Below are 25,779 nucleotides of genomic sequence, written 5' to 3'. Positions count from 1 at the left end.
TCTTTAAATACTAAAAAAAAATAATGAATGGGAGGTAGGTTTTTTGCATATTGCTATTGATTTTATTAAAATGTAACAGAATTGTGCAATACATCTCTCATGACTGTAAATTATCAACAAAGGAAAATATCTTTTCTTGCATGTGTCTAACGTGATATTGTGAATTTTAGAACATTCATTTACATGGTTTTCTGTTCATAGCTTTAAAGTTTTTGTTGAAATTAAACTTTTTGTATTAGTCGATAGCTTGAACATAGAATGAAGTTTGATTAAACTGATAACAGCTAATGATCAGGTACAGTAGTGTGTTTAACAAAAACATGTTCTGCTTATTTAGAAGGTATTATAAAGACATCTATCTTCGTCAAGGTTGATGTTTCTAAAACCTTTACTCTTTAGAGGTTAACTAGTGGACAGTGTTCTCAGTAGCTTCCTTCTATGTGTGCAGGAAAGTGATTTGACTGGCAGGCAGCAGTTCTTATATAGGGGTGGGACTATTTTCCAGCAGACCATGATAATCTGAAAGGAGAAATTGGTAGGAATCATGAACTAATATGCAGTCTTTGTTGTATAAAGACCTGTAAGTCAAATGACTTGCATTAATTTACCCAGCTTCTGTTAAATATAGTTGCTGCCAATTTTAATTTTCAAGTGATAATATAAAGTTTGACTCAGTAGGTGAGTTGATGAGATACTTTCAATCATCTCTTCTTTAAGACAGCTGCTGACCTAATTTGCTACTTTGCTGTAGCTGTGTGGCATTGCAAAGCATTGAGTCCTGGTCTTTGGAAGGTAAAAGTTAACAATCTACAGAAAGAAAATCAGTTCTCAAAAATCTTGCTTCCAGTTTCTTGTTTAAGAACAGGGATATAAATGTCCATCAGTTTGATGAAAACACCTAGACTGACTTGAAAGCTAGAATGAAGAATGAGATGACTTGAATAGTGCCTGTTAGCTTTTGCAAAGCTCAGAAACACGCATAAAAAAGTTAAAAATAAAGACAAATACTTTCTAAAAAGGTGAATATGGAAAATATTCCTTTTCATTTTGCATGACTTAATGCTCAAGCGGAAACCAGAATTCATGGAGTCCTCATGAATGGTATGCTACTTCTTAACCACAGGATGGTGCCTGTAATTTATTCTCTGATCCCCAGTCACTAAACCACAGAAGTCCAGAAATGTGCTATTTCCTTGAGTTACTGATTTCTTGCTCAATCTGAGAGAGTATTTAGCCAGAATATTTGGATTTGGTCTTCCCTGTCAAGAACTTAACAGGTATATTTACCTACTGATTGTTTTCCACACTCAAGCTTGTGATTTATAAGGCAGAAGGTCGATGTAACTATTACATGTATACTTACTGTCTTTATTGTATGTTGAGTTAACAAATCAAGATATTTTTAGCCTGTTCAGCAGAGGCTTGTCATGAACAAAGTAATTTAAATGTTTTGGATTTTAATCCCAGCAGGAAACCTGGAGTTAAATGATTATTGTACTGTTTTGTATTGGACTTCCTTAAAGGTTGAATCCTTTTGGTGACAGTTAGGACACAGAGTGGATCACACTAACCAAGGCTATACATTGTGAATGAAGTATTTTATTAGGTTTTTGAGTTTTTGCTACTTGTAGTATATTTAAGAAAAAAAAAAAGTAATCATGTGGAAAAAGCTTAATCTAAGAACACACAAAGATTCCGCTTCTATTTTAGACTTGGTTCAACAATGGCAGAAATGCCAGCTCTGTGCCACAACTTGTATATAATCCAGATGGAGGACTTATGACCACCTGAATTTAGGCTTTCTGGCATAGCAGGAGAAGATCAGAATTGCAAGGAGAAGTCAACTATGTTCTTAAAGCTCTAGTCGCTCTCTTTGGCTACTCAGGATTTTTAGTTACTACTGTCATGTTTTATGGAAGTGAAAAGGGGTTATTGGTTAACTCCAGAACAACTGCAGATCATTGATGGATTTGGTTTCTTGTAAGTGAACAGTTATTGGATAAAGCAGATAATTTTACCACCCCAGCCACCTTAAATTTGATACCATTAAATGGCAAACAGGGCACACTGCAAAACGTGGCAGATATCTATGGAGGCAGGCCCATTTCTGCAAGAGGAAGGAAATCCAGAAACAAGGAGGAAGAGGTATGCTTGACGCATGTTTGCCACTTCGCTCATCACACAAACAGCACTGTTTTGACCTTGACTGTGCCTAGCTTCCCTGCATGGTTCATCTCTGTAACAAAATAAAAGGACTTTATAAATTACTAGGAAATAATTTACTGTATAAAGGTCTAGAGTTTGGTTGTGTTTGTGGTTGTGGTTTTTTTTTTTTTTAAATCAAAATAATAGTTGTCTACTTCAGTCTGTCTCAGAGAGGTTCCTGAATGTGCATACAAACAGATATGACTCTGGGTATTTTAATCCTGTTGTGACAAATATAACCATTCCTAGCCTTCAGTGATATAAAAATGTAATGATAGCTTAATACTGGGGAACATATGTTACAGTTTTCTTTATTTTCATTAGATGAGAGTTTTTCTGGAGATTAGTAAATGCTAATAGGGTGATAGTAATAGTGTGGTGGTTTTTTCTTTTTTTTTTTCCCCGTCTTAATTTTTTTTATGGAATCTTATGTACTTTAACTGTGCTGGAGACAGTTTCAGTATAACTGACACTTACTTCCTTTCTTTGCCTTAGGAGTATTTGGCAAGATTAAGACAGATCCGGCTACAAAACTTTAATGAACGTCAACAGATTAGAGCAAAACTTCGTGGAGAGAAGGTTGGTTTGAAAAATAATTTTAAATACTTCTGGAAGTTTGCTGTGAGATGTATTCTTTTATCCCTATCCCTGCGGGAAGACTTTTCTCATAGGCAGATTTATATATAGACATATTTTTTTGACATTTAATTCTGTTCCACAGTTAGTGTACTTCCATCTCTTCTTCTAGAATATGCAAAATCTGTTTGTTATTTCAGTGTGGGGATGCACCTTCAGTGCCTGTGAACTAACAATGTTTTAAAAACAGGACAACATAAGGTTACCTGTTTATATTTATTTGTTTTTAGTTATAGAAACTTCTCCAGAAGCCACTCTTTGACAATGCTTACACAGAGTACATATGAAGCAATTCTTTTCATATGTTCTGTAGGTGTGTAATAAAGTTAGAAATTCTTGGCATGAGCTCAATTTAATCATTACACCTTTTTAAAAACATCGCTTTTCCAAAATATGTTCGTAATACAACAACAAAAAAATGTTCATAAAGTTAATTCAGAATGAACACTTAAGATGTCAAATGAATAATCCAAGGCACCCTTGGAAGCTATCCATTTACTTGTTTAAAAAAAGTTTCATTTTTGAGGTAATCTATGTAGTAAATGTGGTTTGAGTTGTTTCCATCTTCTCATTAATTTACTGTGTGATCTTGTACTCCTGTCTGCTCTTCCCCTTCCTGTCCATTTGTCTTAATAGAGTGGTTTGGGTTTCATCAAGTGATCATCTCCTTATAGATTCACATTGTACTTTGTGATTTAAAACTAGAGAAATGTTCCTGCCTTACCCGTACCGTCAAGCACCCATATTAAGTGCTTTCATGCATCTTATCTATATTTAGTGGACATATGAGGCAAGAGCATGCCTAGTACCAATCAGTTTCTTTGGACCACTGTCCCAACTAGAGAGAGTTCTGCATTGCTCTAGGTTTTGGGGGTTGGTTTTCTTTAATACTAAAATACTCTATTTTTTTTCCCCCCCTGTATTAGTGACTTCTTCTGAATTGTTTTGTCTATTTTCTTTGACCTTGAGTGCATCTCACTGTTGAGATGCAAGAGAGCCAAATTCAATCCCTTGATTGAGATGCAAAACTTCAGTGCACTGAAGAGGAACCTGTGCCTTTTTAAATCTGAAATGAATGATCATAGAATGGTTAGAGTTGGAAGGGACCTTAACGATCATCTAGTTCCAACCCCCCTGCCATGGGCAGGGACACCTCCCACTAGACCAGGCTGCTCAAAGCCCCATCCAGCCTGGCCTTGAACACTTCCAGGGATGGGGCATTCATAGCTTCCCTGGGCAACCTGTTCCAGTGCTTCACCACCCTCATAGTAAAGACCTTCTTCCTAATAACTAATCTAAATTTCCCCTCTTTCGGTTTAAAACTGTTACCCCTTGCCCAATACTACACTCCCTGATAAAGAGTCCCTCCCTATCTTTCCTGTAGGCCCCTTTTAGGTTCTGGAAGGCCGCTATAAGGTCTTCCTGGAGCCTTCTCATCTCCAGGCTGAACAACCCCAACTCTCTCAGTCTGTCTTCATAGGAGAGATGCTCCAGCCCTCTGAGCATCTTCATGACCCTCCTCTGGACTCACTTGCCCCTTGTTCTGGACAGAGCAAAAGTTATTTATGTTTCTACCTGAGGAGACTATGCAAACTTTGTAAGATGTGTGAGTGGCAAAGGGATCAATCAACATGGGCTGTTCTCCTAAGTTTGTCTTAAGGAGCAAGAGGAAAATCAAGATCTTGTGAGTCTATAAAGTTACTGTAGAGGCTGGTCAGTGAAGTTATCACTAGAGCTGACTTGCATAAAATGCTTAGTTAATGCACCATAAGCACATGCTGTCTTAATTGCATTGGGTGCTAGTTTCACTTGTAACTCTGTGTCCTCTGCTTCAAAACTGTTGCAGTGGGGCTAGTCATCTCTATACACAGGCCTATGAAATCTTACTGTGGCTCATGAATACACTTAGAATACTGACGACAGTGCGAAAATGTTACCAGCATAGAGCCATTGCTGTACTGCACAATTTCTTTCATTTTTTTTCACTGAGCAGCTGCAACGCTTTTTGTCAAAATCAGGAGCAGCCACACTCTACCTGCAGTGTGGTTAACTGCAGAAGTAAAGGTACTCTCCAGAAACCTGTTCTCTGGAGGCCAAGGCTGATTTTGCTAGTAAAATCAAACAAAAGTACTGTAAGTGTGACCATGGCATTGATTATCTGTATGGGTTATTAGGATTATCAGGAACCTTACTTCCTTTCCCAATAGCTGAACCTTACCTGTGGTAGTGTTGTATGTCCCAAAAGGTATGCCGCCCTCAGGAACAGAGAATAGATTATCTTTCCAGGAAGTAGGCCTAAACTAATTTTCAGAATTCAGAGACCAAGTTTAAGAAGCTTTTTCTTGATGACCTGCAGATGCAAACCTGGATGCAAGGAGGCTCACTTCTAGAGCAACACCATCTCAGATGAAATCTTGTCATATCTATGTTTACTTCCTTATGTTGATTAACAATTTTATATCTATTGCTACTGCATAGTATACTATACCGCATAGTATCCTATTTTATATACAATAGATTAATATATGTATTCATTCCTTTGCCTGTGAAAAGTGCCAGATTATTTTTCTGAAGTTTTTCTACCTCCAGCATTCTTTCCAGTCATCTTTTTTTCCTGTTAGCTGACTGAAGCCAAGGTGGGCATGACCTTATTTCTTTTTAATTTCACTTAAAAATTTACCTAAAATTCTTGCTTGTGTTTTCCCAAATTATTTCTAATAATACTCTTTTTCTTATACTGCAAGAAGCCTATTAAATAGGCCTTCTGAATAGTTTGGTATTTTTTAAAATAAAAGGTCTGCACAAATTGGTAATGAACAATAAAAGGTTCCTTTCACAACTTTTTTTGTGTAACTCTGTCAGTGTGTTCTGTAAATTAGAATATGCAGAGGCCACGGAAGGAAGTAAGAGGGATTTCTGAGACAGACCTCATATATTCTTACTTGTTACCATTTTCTACCTCACCTGTGAGTGAAGTAGAATTAATTAATGAATCAATTGAGAATTAATGAATTAAGTGAGAATGAATTAATTCTGCCTTCCCTGGAACACATGCAGTGGAAGAAACTGGAATTCCAGAGCTTCAAACCTTTCTTGTATAACTTACCTGCAGAGCGTGCAACGGTGATGAGGGATGGCAGGTGAGAGCCCAGCATCGTTAGGTCACTTCCTTGGCAACAGTAGGCACATTACTTTCTTCCTCGCCTGTAAAAGCTTCATGTCTCTTAAAATGAAAACATGCCCACAAAACCAACGAAATAATCAAAAAACCCCCACAAATCTCAAAGATTAAGTTCATTCCAAGTGGCCATTGCATTTGAGTCAGGAGTTACCTAGTGAAATTGTAACCTGTGTTAGTCATACAGTCAGTCTAAATGATCTGTGTAGTCATTTAATATCACGCAGCTTTTAAATACATGAATTAAAGTCCTCAAAGAATTATCATTTACTTTGCAGAATGAAGCTGCCAGTTCTGATGGACAAGAATCAAGTGAGGAAGCGGAACTGAAACGGAAAAAGATAGAAGCGCAGAAGGTAATTGTGGGGATGGAGGGGATGGAACTTACTGTTTTCACATTTGTTCACTGTTTCATCTCAGTACATTTAAATATGTTATGACCTAGCATAGTAAGTCAAGGATTTTTTCCATCCCTGCCCTTGAGATTTTTCTCTAGGTTAGCTTTAGTCCTAAAGGCAATTTGGTATAACTAAAATTGTATTTTGATACTGAAAGGGAAAGGAAGACATACCTTAAATAACAACAACTTTAATTCAAAGAATAAAGGAGGGCAAAACCTCTTCTGTGAGTGTGCTTACATGGGCTCCATAGGGATTGGAAGGTGAGCTATATACCTGTGTGACGAAGTACATTTAAAACAAATGTGTTTCACAGAAATCCAGTGTTTGATTGGCACTTTATTCCCTGTGGTGGTCTTCTATCAATAACTATCTCTACCGTACAATACATAGAATAAGTAGGGTAATACTTGCTATCTTATCTATTGTAGCTAACCAGAAGCTTTTTGTGTTTATGTTGAGTATGTAAAGTTTAAACTGAATATTTAATATTTTGATTAATGCATTTGGCTTTAAAACTAATTTTAAGTAGAGATTATAATTTTATGTTTAATATGACTATGTACACTAAAAGTATAACCATGCAAGTCAAGAATTGTAATTAAATTTTTAGGAGTTGCCATTATTTCAACATAGAGGATCAGTTGTTATACTTGTGTGGTGATTTTGATCTGTCAGTGGAGTCCTTCATTCACAGTCTATACAGTAATAAGTGAGAGAAAGCAAGATGATCTATTTCTATTTTAAAAACATTCCATGGAATGGGGTACTAATGCTTTTTATGGTTTTAAGTTGGTCTTTTTTTGCTTGTTTGTTTACTACAGGCCCAAGCAAATGCTCGAGCTGCAGTTCTGAAAGAACAGTTAGAGCGAAAGAGAAAGGAAGCATATGAAAGAGAGAAGAGAGCCTGGGAAGAACATGTAAGAAAATCTTGTTACATGCAGTCAAAGTATATAGTGCCATATCTCTGTGTAACTAAAATCTTATACTGTGATTTTTTTTTTTCAAGCTTAGATAATTAGTTTATCTTCTGAAATGGAGGAGAGCATCTGTCAGTCAGAATTCCCTCATTAGAAGCCTAATCTTGGGTATACTTGAATGAAGAATTTGGTTCAAGAATTTAAGAACATCAACCCTAAGAATCATTAGGATTACCTTAAGCATTTTATTAACAATCTGTAACTTAGAAATGTATACTTAATCTTCTTTTGCTACTGTGTGCTGTGCAGTGACAAGTCCAACTGGTAAAATACCACTACAAAACCCAGGATGTTGTGCAACTGATAAACTGGAAATCATTTACATGTGCAGTTGTCAGTTGTTTTTGTATGAAAAGTAGGGCATTATTGTCCTTTTTTAAGGTTTACATGAGCCTATTTTATAATACTCTGTTTAATGTGAGAAGTCTTGAAGCTAATTTATTGATTTAAAATTTTTAATTGAATCTATGCAGCTGATAGCGAAAGGGGTAAAGAATCCTAATGTGCCTTTTCATGTGGGAGCTACAGAACACAGTCCTGTGCATGGACTACAAGAGCTTGGAGCGGCTCTTCCTAAGCCACAACTTCCAGTGAAGCCTGGTACACCAGTCATCTCCATGACTTCTGCTTTGAAGGAAGTGGGTGTGGTAGGTACTTTTGTGAAGAGCGTAAAATTAGTGGTGAAAAAACCAAACCGATTTGAAAAAGAATTTTTAGAAGAATGTTATAGATTAGGTAGAAAAAGAATCGGTGAGGATACTTGTTGCTTCTAATCAGTGAAAGAAAAAAAAAAAAGTAAAAAAAACCACAAAACTTGGAAACTGTTGAAATACATCTGTGCGCTGAAACTCAAATTCAGTTGGTTTTGAACAAAATGGCTTATTTATGATGAACCCTAGGGTGCAATTTCAGTTGTAATCAAGGTAGTAATGACTAGTGGAAGATGACATCAGCTAACCAGCACTTTCATCAGCCTCTTAAAGAGGGGAGTCATCAAGTTTGTAACCTGGTGGAAGTGAGAAAATAAATTTTGAATGATAGGACTACTTTATATTAATCCTTGTTTTCAGTGAGTTTGAAAGTATATGCTGATTATAACACAAAATATAAAGTTTGAGACCTGAAACTGGTAGTGTTGTTTCTTGTTGTCTAAAACAGTATTAGAGACTTTCTAATTTCCGTTTTCTGTGATCTGAGGTTCTGATATTGTAAATGCTTACACATTTATCTCAACTACCACCATTTGATTTAAGTAACAATTGTGAAACTGAGCATACAAGTGGGCATTGGTAGCATTTGAGCTTTTTAACAGTCTTTGTTAATTTGAATGCTAACTTTTGGGGTTTTTACCTAACCTATTTCTAGATTTCAGTGTAGCGTGAGGTTATATACTGTATACAACCCTGAAGGCTATGACTATGGGAATATAGTGAAACTTAGTGCTAAATAGTGTATAGAAAATGTAATACACTAAAAGATGTCAGCTGATAGCTGGAAAAATAAGTAAATCATGTTTTGACAAATACTTAAATTATTAGCAAATTTTTTTTCCACGCGAGTAGTTTGTCTTACAGTAATGCAAGATGGTGACTATAACTGACTGAAAATTAGCACATAGAGCAATTGGAGAAGACAAGCCTTGTACACAAAGATTATAATTTCTACATTTTGCCTTCAATTTTTAGTTTTATTATTTTACGTATTTACTACTTTATAATTTTGAAGAGTAAATGTACTTTCTAAATGAATTTGCTTTTGGAAGCCTGGTAGGTTTTATGTAGTAGTTGAAATCTCATTGCTCCTGTAATTGAGGCAGATTAGAACAATGCAGAATGTGTTCCCAAAGAACGCACCACACAAACGAATATCTGCCTAGTCTCAGTCAACTTAATCTGGGCAGGCTTTCCCATACATTTTCAGATATCATGGAACTACTGTTTTCTTTAGTGACTTGACATTATGTATGTTGTAATCACTGAAGTTGTCTCGTCTCCCTTCTGCTTTTCTTTACAGGTGCTCCTTGACTCCGTCTTTGCCACTTTTTTTGTTCCCTCATAGAATTACTCATTTCTAGCATTGGAATTTGGTGGCATTTTGCTGTAGAGGTCCTGTCTAGCTTTATCTCTACATGTTCATGCTCTGAATTTTCACCTGTCTGCTTAAACTGAGGCTGTTTCATTCACTCACCACTTTCAGATAGCGAATGGTTCAAAGACTGAAGCTGCCCTTGAAATTCTGTCTTTGGGAAGCCCCATAAATACAGAAGTGTCATATATTCTGTCTCAGTTTATCTGCAGTTGTCAATGAAAATGTTTTAGAGGTGATTTTTTCACTATTATGTCTATTAATATTCTCAAGATTATTTTTCTCTGACGTGTTCTTCTACATTGTATTTCATGCTTCTTGGACTTAAAGGATGAAAATGTAACCGCTATCCAGGAAACTGAGGAGGAAATAAAAAAGCCAGATTTTGCAATGCAAGTATGTAAAATTGTATTCAGTTTGATTTAGTTTTCTTTTCCGTTTAAGGAGGGTGCTATTTTAAGTTATATATGTTGACCCTTATTTCAGAGTAAACGAGAAATACTGAGAAGATTAAATCAAAATCTTAAAGCTCAAGAAGATGAGAAAGGAAAAAAGGAGTGCAAAAATATCCCTGAATTGGCTGAATCTGAAGATGGTGGGGAACAACAGGAAGGTGACCATCCTCTTCAAGGAGATCGCAAAAAATGGACATCTGGGGCATCTGAGTTGGTCGTTCCTCTAGCTCAGTTATCGATGGAAGATTCTCTCTCTGGAACAGACCGTAAGTACTTTTTTTGTCACCATGATATTAGTAAATCAGTTTACTGTTGTGTAGTGTCTGTTTTTATAAAGCAAGTACTCTTTATTATTATTGTCTTACTAGTCAGTGCATGTCCTCTGCTTCCAAAAAAAAGCCGGTGGTTATGTATTTCCTTGGATAAGGAATAAGACACATGCTGAGTAATTAATTGGCCTACAGGAGATTCAACAAATAACTTTCTAATTTCAATAAACAGTTACCTGGTTAAATGCATGGTTGCTTTCTTTAAGCTTTCTTTGTAAGTGTCTTTTAAATAGGCACTAATTTAACAGAAGGAACACAAAGCACTTAAATAAGAAACTCATATATTTTAACTTCAGAATCCTTTTATGTTATCAGTAGAACAATAAAACCTGAAGGTTTTCTCAATTTGTATCTGTTGCTTCTATTATGCCCTTCATCAGTCTTAGCTTTTTTCTTTTTGTAAATCAAGCTTGTCTCTTCAGATTTTCTGTTTGCCTTCTCTGGTCTTTTGGGTGGAAGACCTTTTCCTGGTTTTAGTGTGTCTTATTAAGGGTCTGTTTCACACTGTAGAAATAATTTGAAAATGTGACAGACTTACTTCATAGCACAGTGGTTTTACACGGCTAGGATGTTAAAGATCAAGAAACTTCTTCTTTTGCTCTATTTTTCTTTGTTGCTTTTTATATCCTCTGTTTTCCTTGGAAGGAGAAATAACAGAGAAATCTCAAAGGATGTCAGGACAAGAGACTGTCTAGTTTCCCATTTCAGGTAAAGTTAAGACCGTCTCATGCCAGTTTTAAACTTTTATCATACTGTTTTCTTCTGGAATGCCTGAATTGCTGAAAAGATCTGCTGCTATTAAGTTGCAGATGTTAACTGGCATTGAATAACTCCTGTTATTAAATGGAATTGGCAGAAGCAAAACTCTAGACTTTCGAGGACAGTCTTTAGTCTGTCTGACTTGGGATGAGGTGGCATGAGTCTGGCTTTGTGGTATTTAGTTTTGTGGAGGTTGTTCATTATGTAGAAAGTGAATAAAAGTTTCTTATTTCTAAAAGTTTCTGTATTTGTGTTTGTGTTCCGACAGGACAAACTCTTGGGGAAGTAATTAAAAAAGATATTGGGGAACCCCACAGGAAAGTCTGGGGCAAAAGCCCTACTGATTCAGTCCTGAAGATCCTAGGAGAAGCAGAATTGCAGCTGCAAACTGACCTACTTGAGGATCTAGATGTAATAAATGGTAAGCACAGCTGGCAGTTATCTGCACTGCAAGCGCAGGATGTGCCAGATCGCTAGTTTGTCTACTAAAACTAATTTTGAAGTCATAAAAGCATATTCTATCCTTACTCTTGCTTTCTGCTTCTGGGCATTGCCTCATTCTAAATGTCAATGCAAGCTGAGGGATCCAAAGGGTCAGTCTCTTCTTCAACGGCTGGTTCTTCCGTGGCTCTGTCTCTTCAATGATTGATGTCTGAGGAGGACCCTGTCTATTATCTGAAATCCAGTTCCCATCCATTGCTGAATCCAATCTGGGACGTCCCCAGTGCCTGCCACTGTCATCTTCCCAGGAACTTCATACAGTTTTATATATGTGTATAGCATCTATTTCATTATTTCCTTTTTATTTTATTATTAATATTTCATTAAAGTAGTTTAGTATTTCTAAACTCATAAATCTCTTTATCTCTCTTCTTCCTCTTCTTGGAGCAAGGGAGATGGGGGGAGCTTCTGTCATCTTGTCATTGGCCAATGTGACCCAAACCATGACAACCTCATACCTCAGCCCACTGATCCAGCCTGTCCAGGTCCCTCTGTAGACCCTTCGTACCCTCAAACAGATCAACACTCCCACACAACTTGGTGTCATCTGCAAACTTACTGAGGGTGCACTCAATCCCCTCATCCAGATCATTGATAAAGATATTAAAGAGAACCGACCCCAGTACTGAGCCCTGGGGAACATCATTTTTGACCAGCAGCCAGCTAGAGTTAACTCCGTTGACCGCAACTCTTTGGGCCCAGCCATCCAGACAGCTTTTATCCAGCAAAGAGTACCCCTGTCCGAGCCATGAGCAGCCAGTGTCTTCAGGAGAATGCTGTGAGAAACAGTGTCAAAGGCTTTACCGAAGACTAAGTACAGAACATCCACAGCCTTTCCCTTGTCCGCTAAGTGGGTCAAGTAACGTAGCAAGTAAAATTCAAATTTTAACATTCTAGCTTTCCTCTTCATAATAGCTGTAATAAAAGCATACAAACTCTTATATTCTGTTTTCCTTTAAAGAAACAAAAATTCTCAACTCATCTTATAGTCACATTGTAGTTTACTATCAAACTGTGTCAAAGCAGTGTTTAAATAATAGAATAACTTTGTGTTAGGTACTGCAGAACCTCTTGAAGGAGATCATCAGTCCATAATTATAAGAGAGGAGAAGGAAAAGAAAGCTTTTCCTACCGTCGGAGCTCAGTCTTCGGTATCAGTTGGTATCACAGACTCTGACATGAGTATCCAAGAAGAATCTCAAAGAGCTGGACCTACCCAGGTGCAGAGTAAACCTATTATGCTGAATGGTAAGCCTTTTCATTAGTAATTCTAATTACAATCTATTTGCCAATTCAATAAGGGAAGTAATGATCTTGTATACTTTTATACCTTCCCACAAGTAATGTGCAGCTTTTTATTAACATCTTTTAGGTAGGACCAAGTGCTTCCTATGCCTGTGTTGTAATTTGATTCACTAATGTATTTTCTAAACTTCCAGAAACCTTTTTTGTGTGCTTTTAGAAAACTCTCTAGAATACAAGTGGAATTTGAAAGTGTTTCAATTGTGTTGTTGATGTTGGATTTCTTGTTTCTTTCTCCCCATCAATTGTGCTAGAATCATTTCTTCTATACAATACCAGCACTCTGCTGACATCTGGGGGCATGTTACTGATGTTTTTAGAAGACATAGTTTATTGGAGCTTTAAGATACTTTTCTTGTAAACAAACTTTTAGCTCTGGGGTTACAAAATTTCAGTTGTTTCTGCCAAATGGAGAAAATTATTAAAGCTGAAGGATTTAAGTATAATCTTAAGATGTATAGTCTCTCCTGTCTCTTTGTTTGGTTGGGATTCATTTTTAATGATGTATATGACTTTATTAATTTTAGAGCCTGATGATTTGGAAGCAGAGATGTTGGAAGAAACAGAAGTTAAAGAGCACCAGAGTAAGGAGTGTAAGAAATTTCCCATCACTGTTAATGAAGTGTGGGTAAAAGAGAAAGAGGACAAGTAAGTATTCTCTTCTTCTGATTCCTCTCTCTCCAGTTCAAACAACTAGCTTTAACTGAGCTAGGATTTAGATACATCAGTTAAAATGTTAAGCTTAGGTAAAGCTTCATTACTTGCCTGCCGTGTTAGTTTTACTGCACTTGGTGGCTGAAGATTTTTTTTTTCAGTTTTTCACTGTTTTTACACGGTGTTTCCCCTGGATGTGGTATTTCACAATAGGGCACAACATGACAGAAGAAATGAGGCAGCTTCTGAGAAAGTAGCGCTTGACAAGGTGAAACCACAAAAGGAAGCTCCAGAAGGTCAGTTGAAGTATCTTGTTTTGTTTATTGTAGCTGGCGGTATGGAGAATTTGAGGCATCCCTTCTCACTTTTTCTCTAACCCCCAAAGAGCAAGCTAATGATTATCTTTTATCTTTATTGCATAGAAGAATTGCTTGCTCTCAGAGGCCTTTGAAGTAACGTCAGAAGGTCTGCATATTTTGCAGTAGAATAGAAAATACATCAGCAATACTGTCGGGCATCATTGGTGATACTATGGCATCTATGGCTGGATTAAGCAAACTAGGGTTTTTTTCCCAGTGTTTGGGCAAATTATATTAGGTTTCTTCAAAGCTACCTCAATGTAAAGCAAAAAGCAACAGAAGAAAATGGATTACACCATAATTTAAGGCATGGACTGGATAACAAGAAACTACAGGCATGAGAACAGAATAGGCTATAGCTATTCTCAAAAAGTTAAAATGGGAGAATTTTACATTATAATGTTTAGCTTGGAGAAGAGGAGGCTGAGGGGAGACCTCATTGCCCTCTACAGCTACCTGACAGGAGGCTGGAGAGAGGTGGGTGTTGGCCTCTTCTCCCAGGTGAATAATGACAGGACCAGAGGAAATGGTCTGAAGTTGCAGCAGGGGAGGTTTGGATTAGAGATTAGGAAGAATTACTTTACTGAAAGAGTGGTCAGGCACTGGGACAGCCTGCCCAGGGAGGTGGTTGAGTCACCATCCCTGGAGGTGTTTAAGAAACGTCTAGATTTGGCACTTCAGGGCATGCTCTAGTGGCAGAGATTGTAGGTGTTTGGGGGTTTTCTTGTGTGTGTATGGTTGGACTTGATGATCTCAAAGGTCCTTTCCAACCATGAAGATTCTATGATACTGAAATAATCCAAAGAGATTTTAATACTCTTAGTGCATCAGTTGTACAACAGAAATTAGTTAGTTGTATTCACTTCAGTTACCTTTTGCTTAAGAGCTTGGGGGTTTTAATCTGTTTAGATTTTTAACAGACTTTCTTCTACCACATCAGAACCTTGTTCCAGTGACTGTCAGCAACCTGAACCCTTATTCCAGAGGGTAATACAGCCCCCGGCTGTACCAACAGCCTCACCGGTTCTGTCAGCTCAGTCTTCACAGGAAGAGCCTTTCATACCTCGTTCACGTTCCATATCACCAGCAAAAAATAGAGGCAAAAGTTCCTTGTTGATTGGACTTTCTACAGGGCTGTTTGATGCAAATGACCCAAAGGCAAGTTTAAAAAAAAAAAACAAAACCACAAAAACTTTTATTTCTATAGTAATATACTTACTTTCTTATTGAGGCTGAGTGAGGCCAGAACAGATGGCATAAGTGTCTCAGCAGGTGTTTGTATTTGTCTAGCGGTGTCTGCCCTGCAGTGTGACTGTGGTGCGTTCATTGTATCAGCAGAAATTGTGCAGCGTTGAGTGTCTCCAGTTTCATCATTCAGTGTCTAGGTGTTTGTGGAGGAATGCCACCACTTCTCTGAGACATAACGGAGTTCACAAGGGGATTCTTAACTTCCACTACCTGCTTTCTTCCCTTTTATGCAGTTTTTCAGACTTCTTGCTATCGTCATAAACACCGAACAGATCAGCAAATGTATCTTGTAATTTCTGTCAACAAGATGATTGGGGTTTTTCTCCTGTAGGATTTAACCACTAGCACAGGTTCTGGCTGTGAAGCAGGAAGACTGAAGAGAGTGAATGGAGCTAACTGCTCTGAAATGAGCCCTACAGTCTCTGAAATCAGCATAGAATGGTGGAATGTGGTTTTCATCATACAAATTTTAAATACTTTAAGAATAGTTATGTAACTAGTAGATGAAACAGACTTTATGTGTGATACTTGCATAGGTTCCAAAGTACAAATTGTGTATAAGAAGAGCTGCTTTTTGGAGAAACAATGGTGGCAAGGGTTCTCTGAAAACTTGCACACCTGCATTATATTCAGTCAATATGTAGTAAATGATTTCCTGGGTGGAGGAATGCCAGACAAGTAATAACGTTTCTTCTTTTGATTCCCAGCCTTTTTTGTGAGTTCATGAAAGAAGTTGCAGTACTTGGTGAATAACTGAATATTGGATAATATCTATTGGTTGATGCATTGTTAGGAAGCATAATATCAGGGATAGTGGTGTTTGCATCCTTGGGAAAAATAAGACTCCTTGACAAGCTTGTATCTCTTTTCACAGATCCATATATTCAGATAAATGGTTTCATGACTAATTTTGATTCCTCAAGAGTTAGTCTATTGTTAACCTCCCCAGTTTATAAAGCTGCTTATCTGGCAATTGGATGATAATTACAGAAAGGCTAACTTGTGAGGAGAGGGAAAATGAACATTCTTTGTATCCTTATCAGATTTAGAGTAATGGGTGTGCTTTATAATGAAGTTATTCAGTGTATCAATACAAAGTGCTACACTATGTCACAGACTGCATATTTGGCACCTAAGTGTTTGCACAGAATTGTTAATGCAGTTGAGTTGTATGTAAAAGCAACAGATGTGTTGTTACTGCGGCAGTAGACTTGATGAGAGAATGCAACAAATTCCCTTTCCTTATGTGCTTGCAAGAAGAGGAAGTTCAGTACTTTGCAGTATCTGCAAATGTGACTTTCTGGAATCTCCCAAATATACCTCTGCTGCAGCGCCTACCCGGAAACCATGGAAACCTTCAGCAGGGAGCGGGGCAGACAGAGTTAGTGTCCTATGTGTAGGCAGGGCTGTATGCCAACAGAAGTCGGCTAATTGGAAAATAAGCATTTTTCAAAATACCCGGAAACTTTCAAATGATGGGGTAGTCAGTCTTCTAATTGTTCCTTCACTTTAGTAGTAGTGGTGAAAAAGAGTGGTTATTCCTTTGGCAATAATATTCTGGCCATATGCTGACAGAGATTTGATATTTGAGCATGTATATGAATACACTGTGCTGGTATAAATTGTAGCTGAGGAACTAGGTTTTTTTCATTAAAATTTAGGGGGGAAACAGTTCAGGACAACTTAGAAACAATTTAGGAGCAAACACTGAACATGCAGGTATTCAGAGCTATGCTGAAGGAAGGTGAGGCTTATTGGTAAAATTTCTTAGTGAAGATTAGGTCTTATTTCTTGTTTTATTAATAATATGGTGAATATTTAGTAATTTTGGGGGATTCTTAGATTTCTTTCAAGAGAGAGCTGGTAGATTACTGTGTAAATGGTTACTTTGTTTCCATGTTGCTCTATTTCCATTGCAACAAGTTACTGTTGTAACTTGAGCTTCTAATACTTCTTGTAATTAACTTTTCTAATACTATGGATCTGCCTTGAAATATACTATAAACAAAAGTTACTGTTTTCAGTGACCAACCCAGAGAAATAATAAAATGTCATCTCAAAAATTATTCTGTTGTCAGCTACTTAAAATGGTTCTAAGCTGTAAGTGATTGTCATACATGCATTGTAAACAATTGTGTGTGTGTGTGTGTATATGTATTATTTATCTATTGCAGTGTTCCTCTTCTTTAGATAGATGTCAGGGTAACAAACAAATCTGTGCGAAACTAGAATCTTTGTCAGTTGATGTTCTTAAAGCTTTTCAATCACTGTAACTCGTAAAGGCAGAAGGAATGCTTTCCTTGTAGCTGAGAGGCAAAATTCAAGATGTCATATTTTCAACAATTTGAGTATCTGTGCTAGATACTTTGTTATTTTGAAACTGACCCTCAAATGAAAAAGGAAAAAAAAATAATCTAATTTTGAAGTATTTTGTAACCTCAGACTGTCTTCAGTGTTGTTATCAAACAGGCTTTCTGTTACCTTTGCAGATGTTGAGAACATGTTCACTCCCGGATCTTTACAAACTGTACAGAACTTTAGTTGATGTTCCCAGTGTAGCAGATGTGCAGCATCAGCGTAATCTTGAAATAGATGACACAGAAGATGAGCAAGCCAAAGAAGGACCTTCTGATTCTGAGGATATGTGAGTGTATCAATTTATCAACGGTCATCTTAGATCAAGAATATTTTTGGTTAGACACTAACAACTATACACAGTATACCAGCATGGGGTTTTTACCCAAATTTTAAAAATCCTTTATTGAATCACCATTTACTTTGAGTCTTCTTCCAGAGAATTGAGAAGCTAATGGGATGTACTGCTTACAATAGCTGTCTAAACTTCCTTTCCAAATTCCATCAAAGATGCTATTCTCTCTGGCTTCTGTGCCTTGCATTATGCTGAAGCAGATAAAAGTCAATGGCTGCCAGTCTTCTAGAAATAAAGATTTAAGGAATATTTATTTCCTTCATATGTTCTGGGAATCTCGCTCATCTGTCTTCTCTACTGTTGTATTGGGATGTCCTTCAAGTTCCCCAAGCCTCTTAAGGAGCTTCAAAATCTGGCTCTTGACTATTCCCTGCAGCTTGGGTAGTCTGCAGGGACAGAATCATCTGGTGATCTAATCTGATAAGATCTAGATCTCTTTTTGCTCCAGATACATTTTTAATCTGGATTGGAAATATTATACTTGCCAGGGTTCTATAGTAGTGCATGAGTACAAAGATTCTGAAATTATCTTACTAATTAAGTTGAATAGAGGACATGTCATCATCTTTTTATGAAACGCTGTGATATCTGTTTAGCTAGTCTTTATTCCCTGTGTCTTGTGGTATCTTGTGGTATCAATGCTGTGATGTTGGACTAAGGACGCAAAGATTTGTCTCTTTTTTTTTTTTTTTTCTCCAGCTACATTGGTTTTCCAGTTTGTTGGCATAACAAAAGAAATGAGCTCTTCCTACAGGGTTTGTCTTGTTAAAGTATTAATTTATAACCTTTATATCACTTTCAGTATGTTTGGGGAGGCAGATACAGATTTGCAGGAACTCCGGGCCTCAATGGAACAATTGCTTAGGGAGCAGCCCAGTGAGGAATTCAGTGAAGAGGAGGAGTCTACTTTAAAGGCTAATGTTGTCGGATGCATAACAAATGGTACAGAGATGGAGGAAGGAGAGGAAAACAACCCCAGCAGTGAAAGTGCACTTAATGAAGAATGGCAGTCAGGTATAATTTCTATTGTACCTGTTTCGTAAGTTAGTTATTGATGCTAACAACTCAAACACAGAAGAATGTTTCTTCATTGTATACTTATAATGAAGTAAAGCTCTAGTTAATAGTTTTTATACCGAAGTTTTAAAAAATCAGATAATATTTAGACTCTGAATGTTAAGGTCAACATCTACGCAACATTTGGTGTTGTAAATTAAATGCCGGCTGTTTGTCAGGCAGCGATTATAAGTTGCTTTTTCTCTAGTTGTCTAAAACTTGTCTTCAAGGAAGATCAAGGACTGTGCACATCATGTGTTTTGAATAATTCATGACTACAATGTAAGAGTGAAAAAGAAATGGCAATTGGCATGACTGGAGTATCTGGGATCCAGCTTACATTACAATTAAGTAATTTAACAGGCAGTCAAAAGGAACGTGAAATTATTAACCTTGTTCTTAGCCCAAAATAACTATTAATGCAGTTGAACTAAAAATGAGACAGAAAAATTTATTACTGCTTCTAGCATTTTGCATGAGCTATACACAATGGTGTCCTCAGTTCTGTTATTGAAATTCTGGTTGAAATAAGTATTTTACTACTGCTGTAAAATAAAGTGCATTTAGAAATACAGGTATATAAAAAGATGTATAAACATCAATAAGTAATCTGAAACATAGCTTTTGTGTAGTTTTGGTTTATTGAAGGCAACTTTAAACAAATTGAAAATCTGTGAGTATTCCTGTAAGATATAATCTATATAATACACTTCAGTAAGTATTTAAGGTAAAATAAGCGTACATAATACCATCTTCTTTAATTTTTTGACAGTGCTGATGTTATACGTTAATAACATACAATGCTTTCTGTGATTCTGTTGTTGTTGCAAGTGTTGCAGCACTTGGTGTCAGTGTCCCACCTTCTAGAAACATGATATTTCAGAAAACTTGCAGGTTTCAGTGTTGGGGGTGGGAGGAAGGCCTTCAAAACTCAGGGCAACAGACAGAGCCTGAAACCAAATCTATCTAAGATCCAAAAGTACAGCATAGGATTTGAAGGCATCTAATGGGGGGGGGGTTTAACCCACATACAAGTTTTCTTTTTATTTCAGTAATAATTTCTTATTGATATGACTGTTGATACTTGAATCAGGGATATGATTTGGTCAGGATTATACCTTACACTTAGTCACATATAGGAGGTAGTATACTTTTAATATTAACTCACGAAGTCTGTGGCCTACCAGGCAATACTATGTGGGCTTTTTTAAAGATTTGGTAATATAAACTGAAATCTAAAAAGCTGTATATTTTTTTTCTCTGGGTAGGTAAATCCTTTTGTAATTCAAATGTTTATTTAAGGAAGTACTTTTCTTAGGCAAAAGCAGTTTGTATTTTATAATAGGATTTACATAGGAATTCTATCTTGTATTTTTAAATAGATCCTTGTTTTTGTTTTGTTAAACTTACCTAATGTTTGACTGTTACAAACCAATTTGTAAGGTTTCTGTAGCCTATAAACAACATCACCTTCAATTCTGTTGCATGCCTTATTGCATCAATTGGCATGCTGAATTTGCTACATGGAGGAGATGCACTCATAAAAGAACGAAGAACTTTGTAGCTAAATTAGTACTGGGTTTTCTAGACTTGCTCAGTGGAACAAGATGCATCTTGCTCCAGAAATTAAATAACTGGTTCTTAATGTACATCTCCTTATTTTCTGCTAGAAGACAGCTGCTTCCTTAAGGAGCACTTTTCCCTAGCTTGGGACAGCCACTGAACCCTGCATCAGTTCCACCTCAGAAATACGTGGACTAGTTATGTGGAACTTGACCTACTGACATTGCTTTGGTAAATAAAAGTCTGCTTTCAGACCATGCCTTGTTTTCCTTCAGTACGAATGCCCTTGTTGCTAATGGTCAAAGGGGGGTTTTAGCGGAGATACCTAGATGCTTCCCATTTGGGATTCAGAATTTCTTTGCTGCCAAAAAAGAGGCAAAGAGGCTGCTCCTATTTCCTTGCAGGTTGTTCAGAACATCTGCCAACATCATCTACTGTTCCTGAGCTTACCTGATCTCATTATACTTAGAGGTCTGTGTGGATATCAAGTTTAGGGATGTGAAAACAACATTAAGACTGTAGGAAAACTGAGGGGGTTTTACTGTTGTTTTTTTTCTTTATAGATAATAGCGATGGAGAGATTGCCAGTGAATGTGAAGAATGTGATAGTATCTTCAGCCATTTGGAAGAATTGAGATATAACCTGGAGCAGGAAATAGGCTTTGATAAATTAATTGAAGTTTATGAGAAAATAAAGGTTTGTGGAATAACCTCAAGTGGAAAATATTTTCAGAAACAAGATAAATGTACCTAGGGCTGTTTACTGTGCCAGTAACTAATTGCATTATGTGACTAGAATCAATGCTTATTTCTTTAGTCTCTTACTCTGTTTCAACACGCTACAATATTATCACAGAAAATACCACGTGAGTGGATTAAAGAGGAAAACTTCAGGTTTAACCATGAATTGCATTTAATAAATTTGAACTACTTGATTCTATGCCCATATTAATTTTGGCAACATGAATTGTCCTTTCTCCCAGGCTATACATGAAGATGAAGATGAAAATATTGATATTTGTTCAACCATAGTTCAGACTGTTCTTGGAAATGAACACAAACACCTGTATGCCAAAATACTTCACCTAGTAATGGCAGATGGAGCCTACCAGGAAGGTAATCTCACTGTATCCTGGCAATTATGGCTTGTCTTACGTTCTTTCTTGGTCAGTATACAATAGGTTCCAATATACTTCTAAAACATATCTGTGCTCTGTTATATTGATTGGCTAAACTGATAATTTTTTTCACAAAGGGTATTATTATTCCTGCAGCAAAACGTGGCAAGCTTTGATGAAGCATGCTGACTGCCCTCTTTTAACAGTTTGTACATATGCAGTCAATGGTAACAATAGTTGCCTTATGAAAGGTGCAGTATAATTATTTAACTTCTGTAAAACAGTTACACAGCTTGGGAAGATGAAAGTCTAGAATATAACTTTCAGAATTAAAAACAATTTTATCTTAAGAATTAATGGATTTTTAGCTAAAATAATATTGTTCTTTCCAAAACTCTTAATGGATTGCAGTATCACTACTTTCCTGAAAAGAAAATTTCACATGGCTCTTTATCCTATAACTGCTGTTATTTAGAAGAACTTGATGTGGAGGTACCATCCATCCTAGTTTTCAGGTGGCTCAGTAATACGTTAAGAAAACTTATCTTGCTTGGGGGAGCCCTGCCTTGCTTAGCACAGATTACTAGGCAGATGGATAGTTTCCTAGATCTTGGAGTCGCCCTATGAAATCCCGCACAGACCACTATCAATGAGAAATCATTTTGTTGGGTTTTTTTCCCCTCATGTCAAAAATTGATCTGCAGTTATGTAGTTTTAGATTTCTAATGATGAAAGTCTTTACTAGAGAGGAAAAAAAAAAAATCTAGAATCTCAATTATTTTTATAGAAATCAGAAGTGTTATATATTGTCTCTAGAAATGTGTGCAATTTTGAAATTTTCAATTTTGAAAAAATATTCTAATACATGTTGGTCAACATCTACTTTCTGCATCTTTTAAATTCTTTTACAAATCTGTTGCAATAGCAGTGGATAAAGGGTCAAATAAGATTATGGCTTTCTATGTATTTTACATGTAAAAGCTTGGGGAAAAAAGTCTTAAAAACTAGTTTTAAAAACATAGTAATTGAAAAACAAAAGCTCTAATACAAATTTCACTGTCTGAACTTTTCTTGCTACTGATATAGAACCACTCAGTAAGAATAACCAGTGCTGTTTTCATGCTGTGTTGTGGAAGTATGACAGAAAAGTGTCTGAAAAATATTTTTTCAACCACAAGTTCTTGATTTAATGACAGAGTTGGAAAGATATATTGTAGTAGTTGATTTTTTTTTTTTCTCAAGTGTCCAAAGGATTGGCAATACAGAAGAAAACGATAACTATAGTGTTACTGGTTTCTTGCCACTTTGCCTTAAGGATACTTAAAACTAGTTCCAAAAGGCTTAAATGACAACTAGCAGAAATGTTGGCATACAAATTGTAAGCTGCTGTCTGAGTGAGTCCTGTTAAAATGAACTAGCTTTCATCTTGTAAAATGCTAATTAACAAGCGGCTATTTTGAATAGCTTCAGTTCTAATTCTGTATTTTACAAATTTATGTGGTAGTATACAAAAATGTAAAGGAAAAAGTAGTTCTTTACACTTCAGACATTTAAAGTACAGGTACTACTTTGGTACTAAAGTACATAAAGAACTGCATTTTAAGAGCTACTTTAAATTTCAGACGTTTAAAGAAAAAATCCTAAGATAATAAAGGTGAGTAGAGGACGAGTGACAGTCAGAAGCACGTTCCTGACCTGTCTCAAATTTTATACTCTTCAAATAAGAAAAGTTTGAAAAGATCTATGTTGCTCTCTACTAAGAGGATTGTTCTAACTGAAGCAGGCCACTTGAGATGAAACTATCTTAAATTCACTAATCCAAGAAAGATGACATGTTGTTCAGTATTTGTACGCATAGTGCTTCCAAGACAGTTTTGGTAACAGTCACCCCATCAGTGACCGACTGAATTCTTGTATTATTGCTTACTAAATTGTGGTTTCTAGTTCATTCTGTAACCCCAGCTTGATTTTGTGTGTGTGTGTGTGTGTTTGTGGCTCTCTCTCACCCTGTCTCTCCCCCTCTCCTGCTTTTTACAGATAACGATGAATAAACCTGACTCAGGAAAGCCCTTAATGCTGTACTACATACCGGTGTTTGAAGTCTGCACAGCTGAATAACAAATTGTAGTGGAGAATGTAACATGGGGCAGGAGAAGCAAGACTTCAAAAAATAATGTTGATTGTATTAAAAAGAAGACGACTCTGCCTTTTAAAACTGAGATACCTATACACATCTCGTGTGTACTTGCATATGTATTCATTAAATATTAGATGCCCAAAACGTAAAAACCAAAACCCCAAAAAACAACAACAGAAAAAAAACCCCAAACCTGTAATCTCTCAAATTCCAAAATAAATATAGAAAGGAATACCTGTAGATATTCTTATACAAAACTGAGACCTATAATTTAAAACAGAATTTCTGCTGTATCAACAGTTGGCAGGTATGGTTAAGCAACTGGAAGCATTACTATGTTGTGGAAGTACCCACACCTAGTTCTTCACTTACTTACTGAAAGTAGCCTCTCTTTACACCCACATAAAGAAATTACTTCATTTTTATTGACCCTTGTGGTTATATTTTAATGGCATCTTAATCTAGTGGTCCGGTTTGAGTATTTCACTCTTTTCTTCATAAAAGAACTATTGTATTTTGAAGCTGAAGGCTTCCGTCAGTTTTTAACCAGTGTCATCTGAAATATCTTAATGGTGTTTCTAAATCAAGGCAAACTGATACTTCAGTCATCATTGAAACATCTGGGGGTTTTGAGATTGTAAAATTCATGTGGAGCTCAAATACTTTTTTTTTCTCAATATTTTTCTTCCCCAACCCTTTCCCAAAATCCCAAGTATTTAGTTCTTTTGAATTTTGTAATCTGGTCAATGATAATATAGGATGCTGTTGAATTCAAAGAAGTGGGAGTTTTCCAGTTTTGTTTTTAAATTCTTACTGTTACACTCATGGCTCCAGCAGCCGTGGGGCAAAATAATTGCAGGCACAAGTGCTCTGTAATAAGGTTTTGTAGCTTGATTTCCACCACCCCAAAAGAAAGCGGGGGGGGAAGGCACGTCTTCTGACCCACATTTCCTTGTTCCTTCTGTCAAAGTGGTACTATGCAGGGCAGACATCAGGTACGCTGCTGTTTTTTTCCAATTATCTCTGGGACAACTTGATTGGCTCCCCCATACAGGAAGTCTCTGTTACAAATCTGATCCCAACTGCCCTATTGGAGAAAAATAGTTTGGTTTTTATTTTTCAGCTACAGCCAGTCACAATCTAAAACTGTCAAAAGTTACTTTTCCACAAAGTAAAATCAAGTATATACATATGTATTATTTGGAACTGTCAAAACATGTACATGATTTTTGTATAATTGTTTTATGGTGTTGTTATTAAAGTTTTGCCCACTCAAAAGTGTTAATTTTTTTTTAAACACATCCACTTCTTAAAGGTAGGCCAAACTTACTCTGTTTCAGCTGTATCCTGGGCATCTGCGATGAGAATAAAATTAAAAATCATAAACGCCTTTAACATTTTAATTTTTTTTTAAGTCCTTATTTACTTGATAAACACCTCTTGCTTCATCTGATGAGAAAGTAACGTCATTGTTGGACACAGTGCTGGTTCTGTTCTATGCTGTTTCTCTTTTCCTTCCCTTCCTTTTTTTAAACTTCCCACAGTAAGTTTTGGGGCTTTTCACTAGGCTTCTCTTTCATTCCATTTTTTACTGCTGATTAATCTGTTCAGAGAGATGATCCTCATAAGCTGCATCATCAATGACATTCAGCAGCCACACTCTAAAGACTTTAATAAAGAATGAGTCTGCGTTATTTTCTATTTTCAGGTTTGCTTTTCAAATCAATACCTTGTACACCTTTTGGGGCTATAGATTTAAAAGAATACAGATTAACTATATGGAAAGAAGAAAATATACCAACTGGTTTATTCTGCGCTCTGTGGTTTTGGATTTTCTCAAGGTGATACAGTCTTACTGAAGTTAAAGGGTGGAGGGTGTCTAATTCTTTTGAAATTGAAATCATGTCATTCTTGAGTGTCTTCATTTCTTAGGCAGTGTGCCGGTTTGCTGCTGGTAAGAAAAATGGACATAAGCTGCAGACTTCAAGCTTTACAGACATAGAGCTTTTTATCAATTAATGATTTGAAAAATATGCATAGATTATGCACAGCTGCTCAAGAATAATCTTCAAACCTGCCAACCGGTACTGGATATCCTTGAAATCC

The 25,779-nt window shown here is 36.5% G+C and overlaps 1 protein-coding gene across 20 annotated transcripts in view; it reads left to right on the top strand.

The window, feature by feature from the left end:
• Nucleotides 1–25,059, top strand: part of NEK1 (NIMA related kinase 1) — a 50,620-nt gene extending 25,561 nt beyond the window's left edge. For 13 of the 20 annotated variants that reach the window (XM_074586964.1, XM_074586962.1, XM_074586981.1 and 10 more), the window contains 17 exons: nucleotides 2,062–2,145; nucleotides 2,701–2,784; nucleotides 6,298–6,375; nucleotides 7,242–7,337; nucleotides 7,871–8,044; nucleotides 9,813–9,878; nucleotides 9,969–10,203; nucleotides 11,294–11,446; nucleotides 12,583–12,774; nucleotides 13,356–13,476; nucleotides 13,696–13,778; nucleotides 14,782–14,999; nucleotides 17,579–17,733; nucleotides 18,602–18,813; nucleotides 20,982–21,115; nucleotides 21,402–21,534; nucleotides 23,574–25,059. In XM_074586964.1, the coding sequence (XP_074443065.1) occupies nucleotides 2,062–2,145; nucleotides 2,701–2,784; nucleotides 6,298–6,375; nucleotides 7,242–7,337; nucleotides 7,871–8,044; nucleotides 9,813–9,878; nucleotides 9,969–10,203; nucleotides 11,294–11,446; nucleotides 12,583–12,774; nucleotides 13,356–13,476; nucleotides 13,696–13,778; nucleotides 14,782–14,999; nucleotides 17,579–17,733; nucleotides 18,602–18,813; nucleotides 20,982–21,115; nucleotides 21,402–21,534; nucleotides 23,574–23,587 (2,232 nt within the window). In that variant the 3' untranslated portion in view covers nucleotides 23,588–25,059. The remainder of the gene's footprint in view (nucleotides 1–2,061; nucleotides 2,146–2,700; nucleotides 2,785–6,297; nucleotides 6,376–7,241; nucleotides 7,338–7,870; nucleotides 8,045–9,812; nucleotides 9,879–9,968; nucleotides 10,204–11,293; nucleotides 11,447–12,582; nucleotides 12,775–13,355; nucleotides 13,477–13,695; nucleotides 13,779–14,781; nucleotides 15,000–17,578; nucleotides 17,734–18,601; nucleotides 18,814–20,981; nucleotides 21,116–21,401; nucleotides 21,535–23,573) is intronic. The other 7 variants (XM_074586976.1, XM_074586975.1, XM_074586971.1 and 4 more) reach the window with 1 other exon arrangement.
• The last annotated feature ends 720 nt before the right edge of the window (nucleotides 25,060–25,779 follow it).

This window comes from Larus michahellis, chromosome 5 (genome assembly GCF_964199755.1).
Source record: "Larus michahellis chromosome 5, bLarMic1.1, whole genome shotgun sequence".
NCBI lineage: Eukaryota > Metazoa > Chordata > Aves > Charadriiformes > Laridae > Larus > Larus michahellis.
This window is presented reverse-complemented; position numbering and strand designations above follow the sequence as displayed.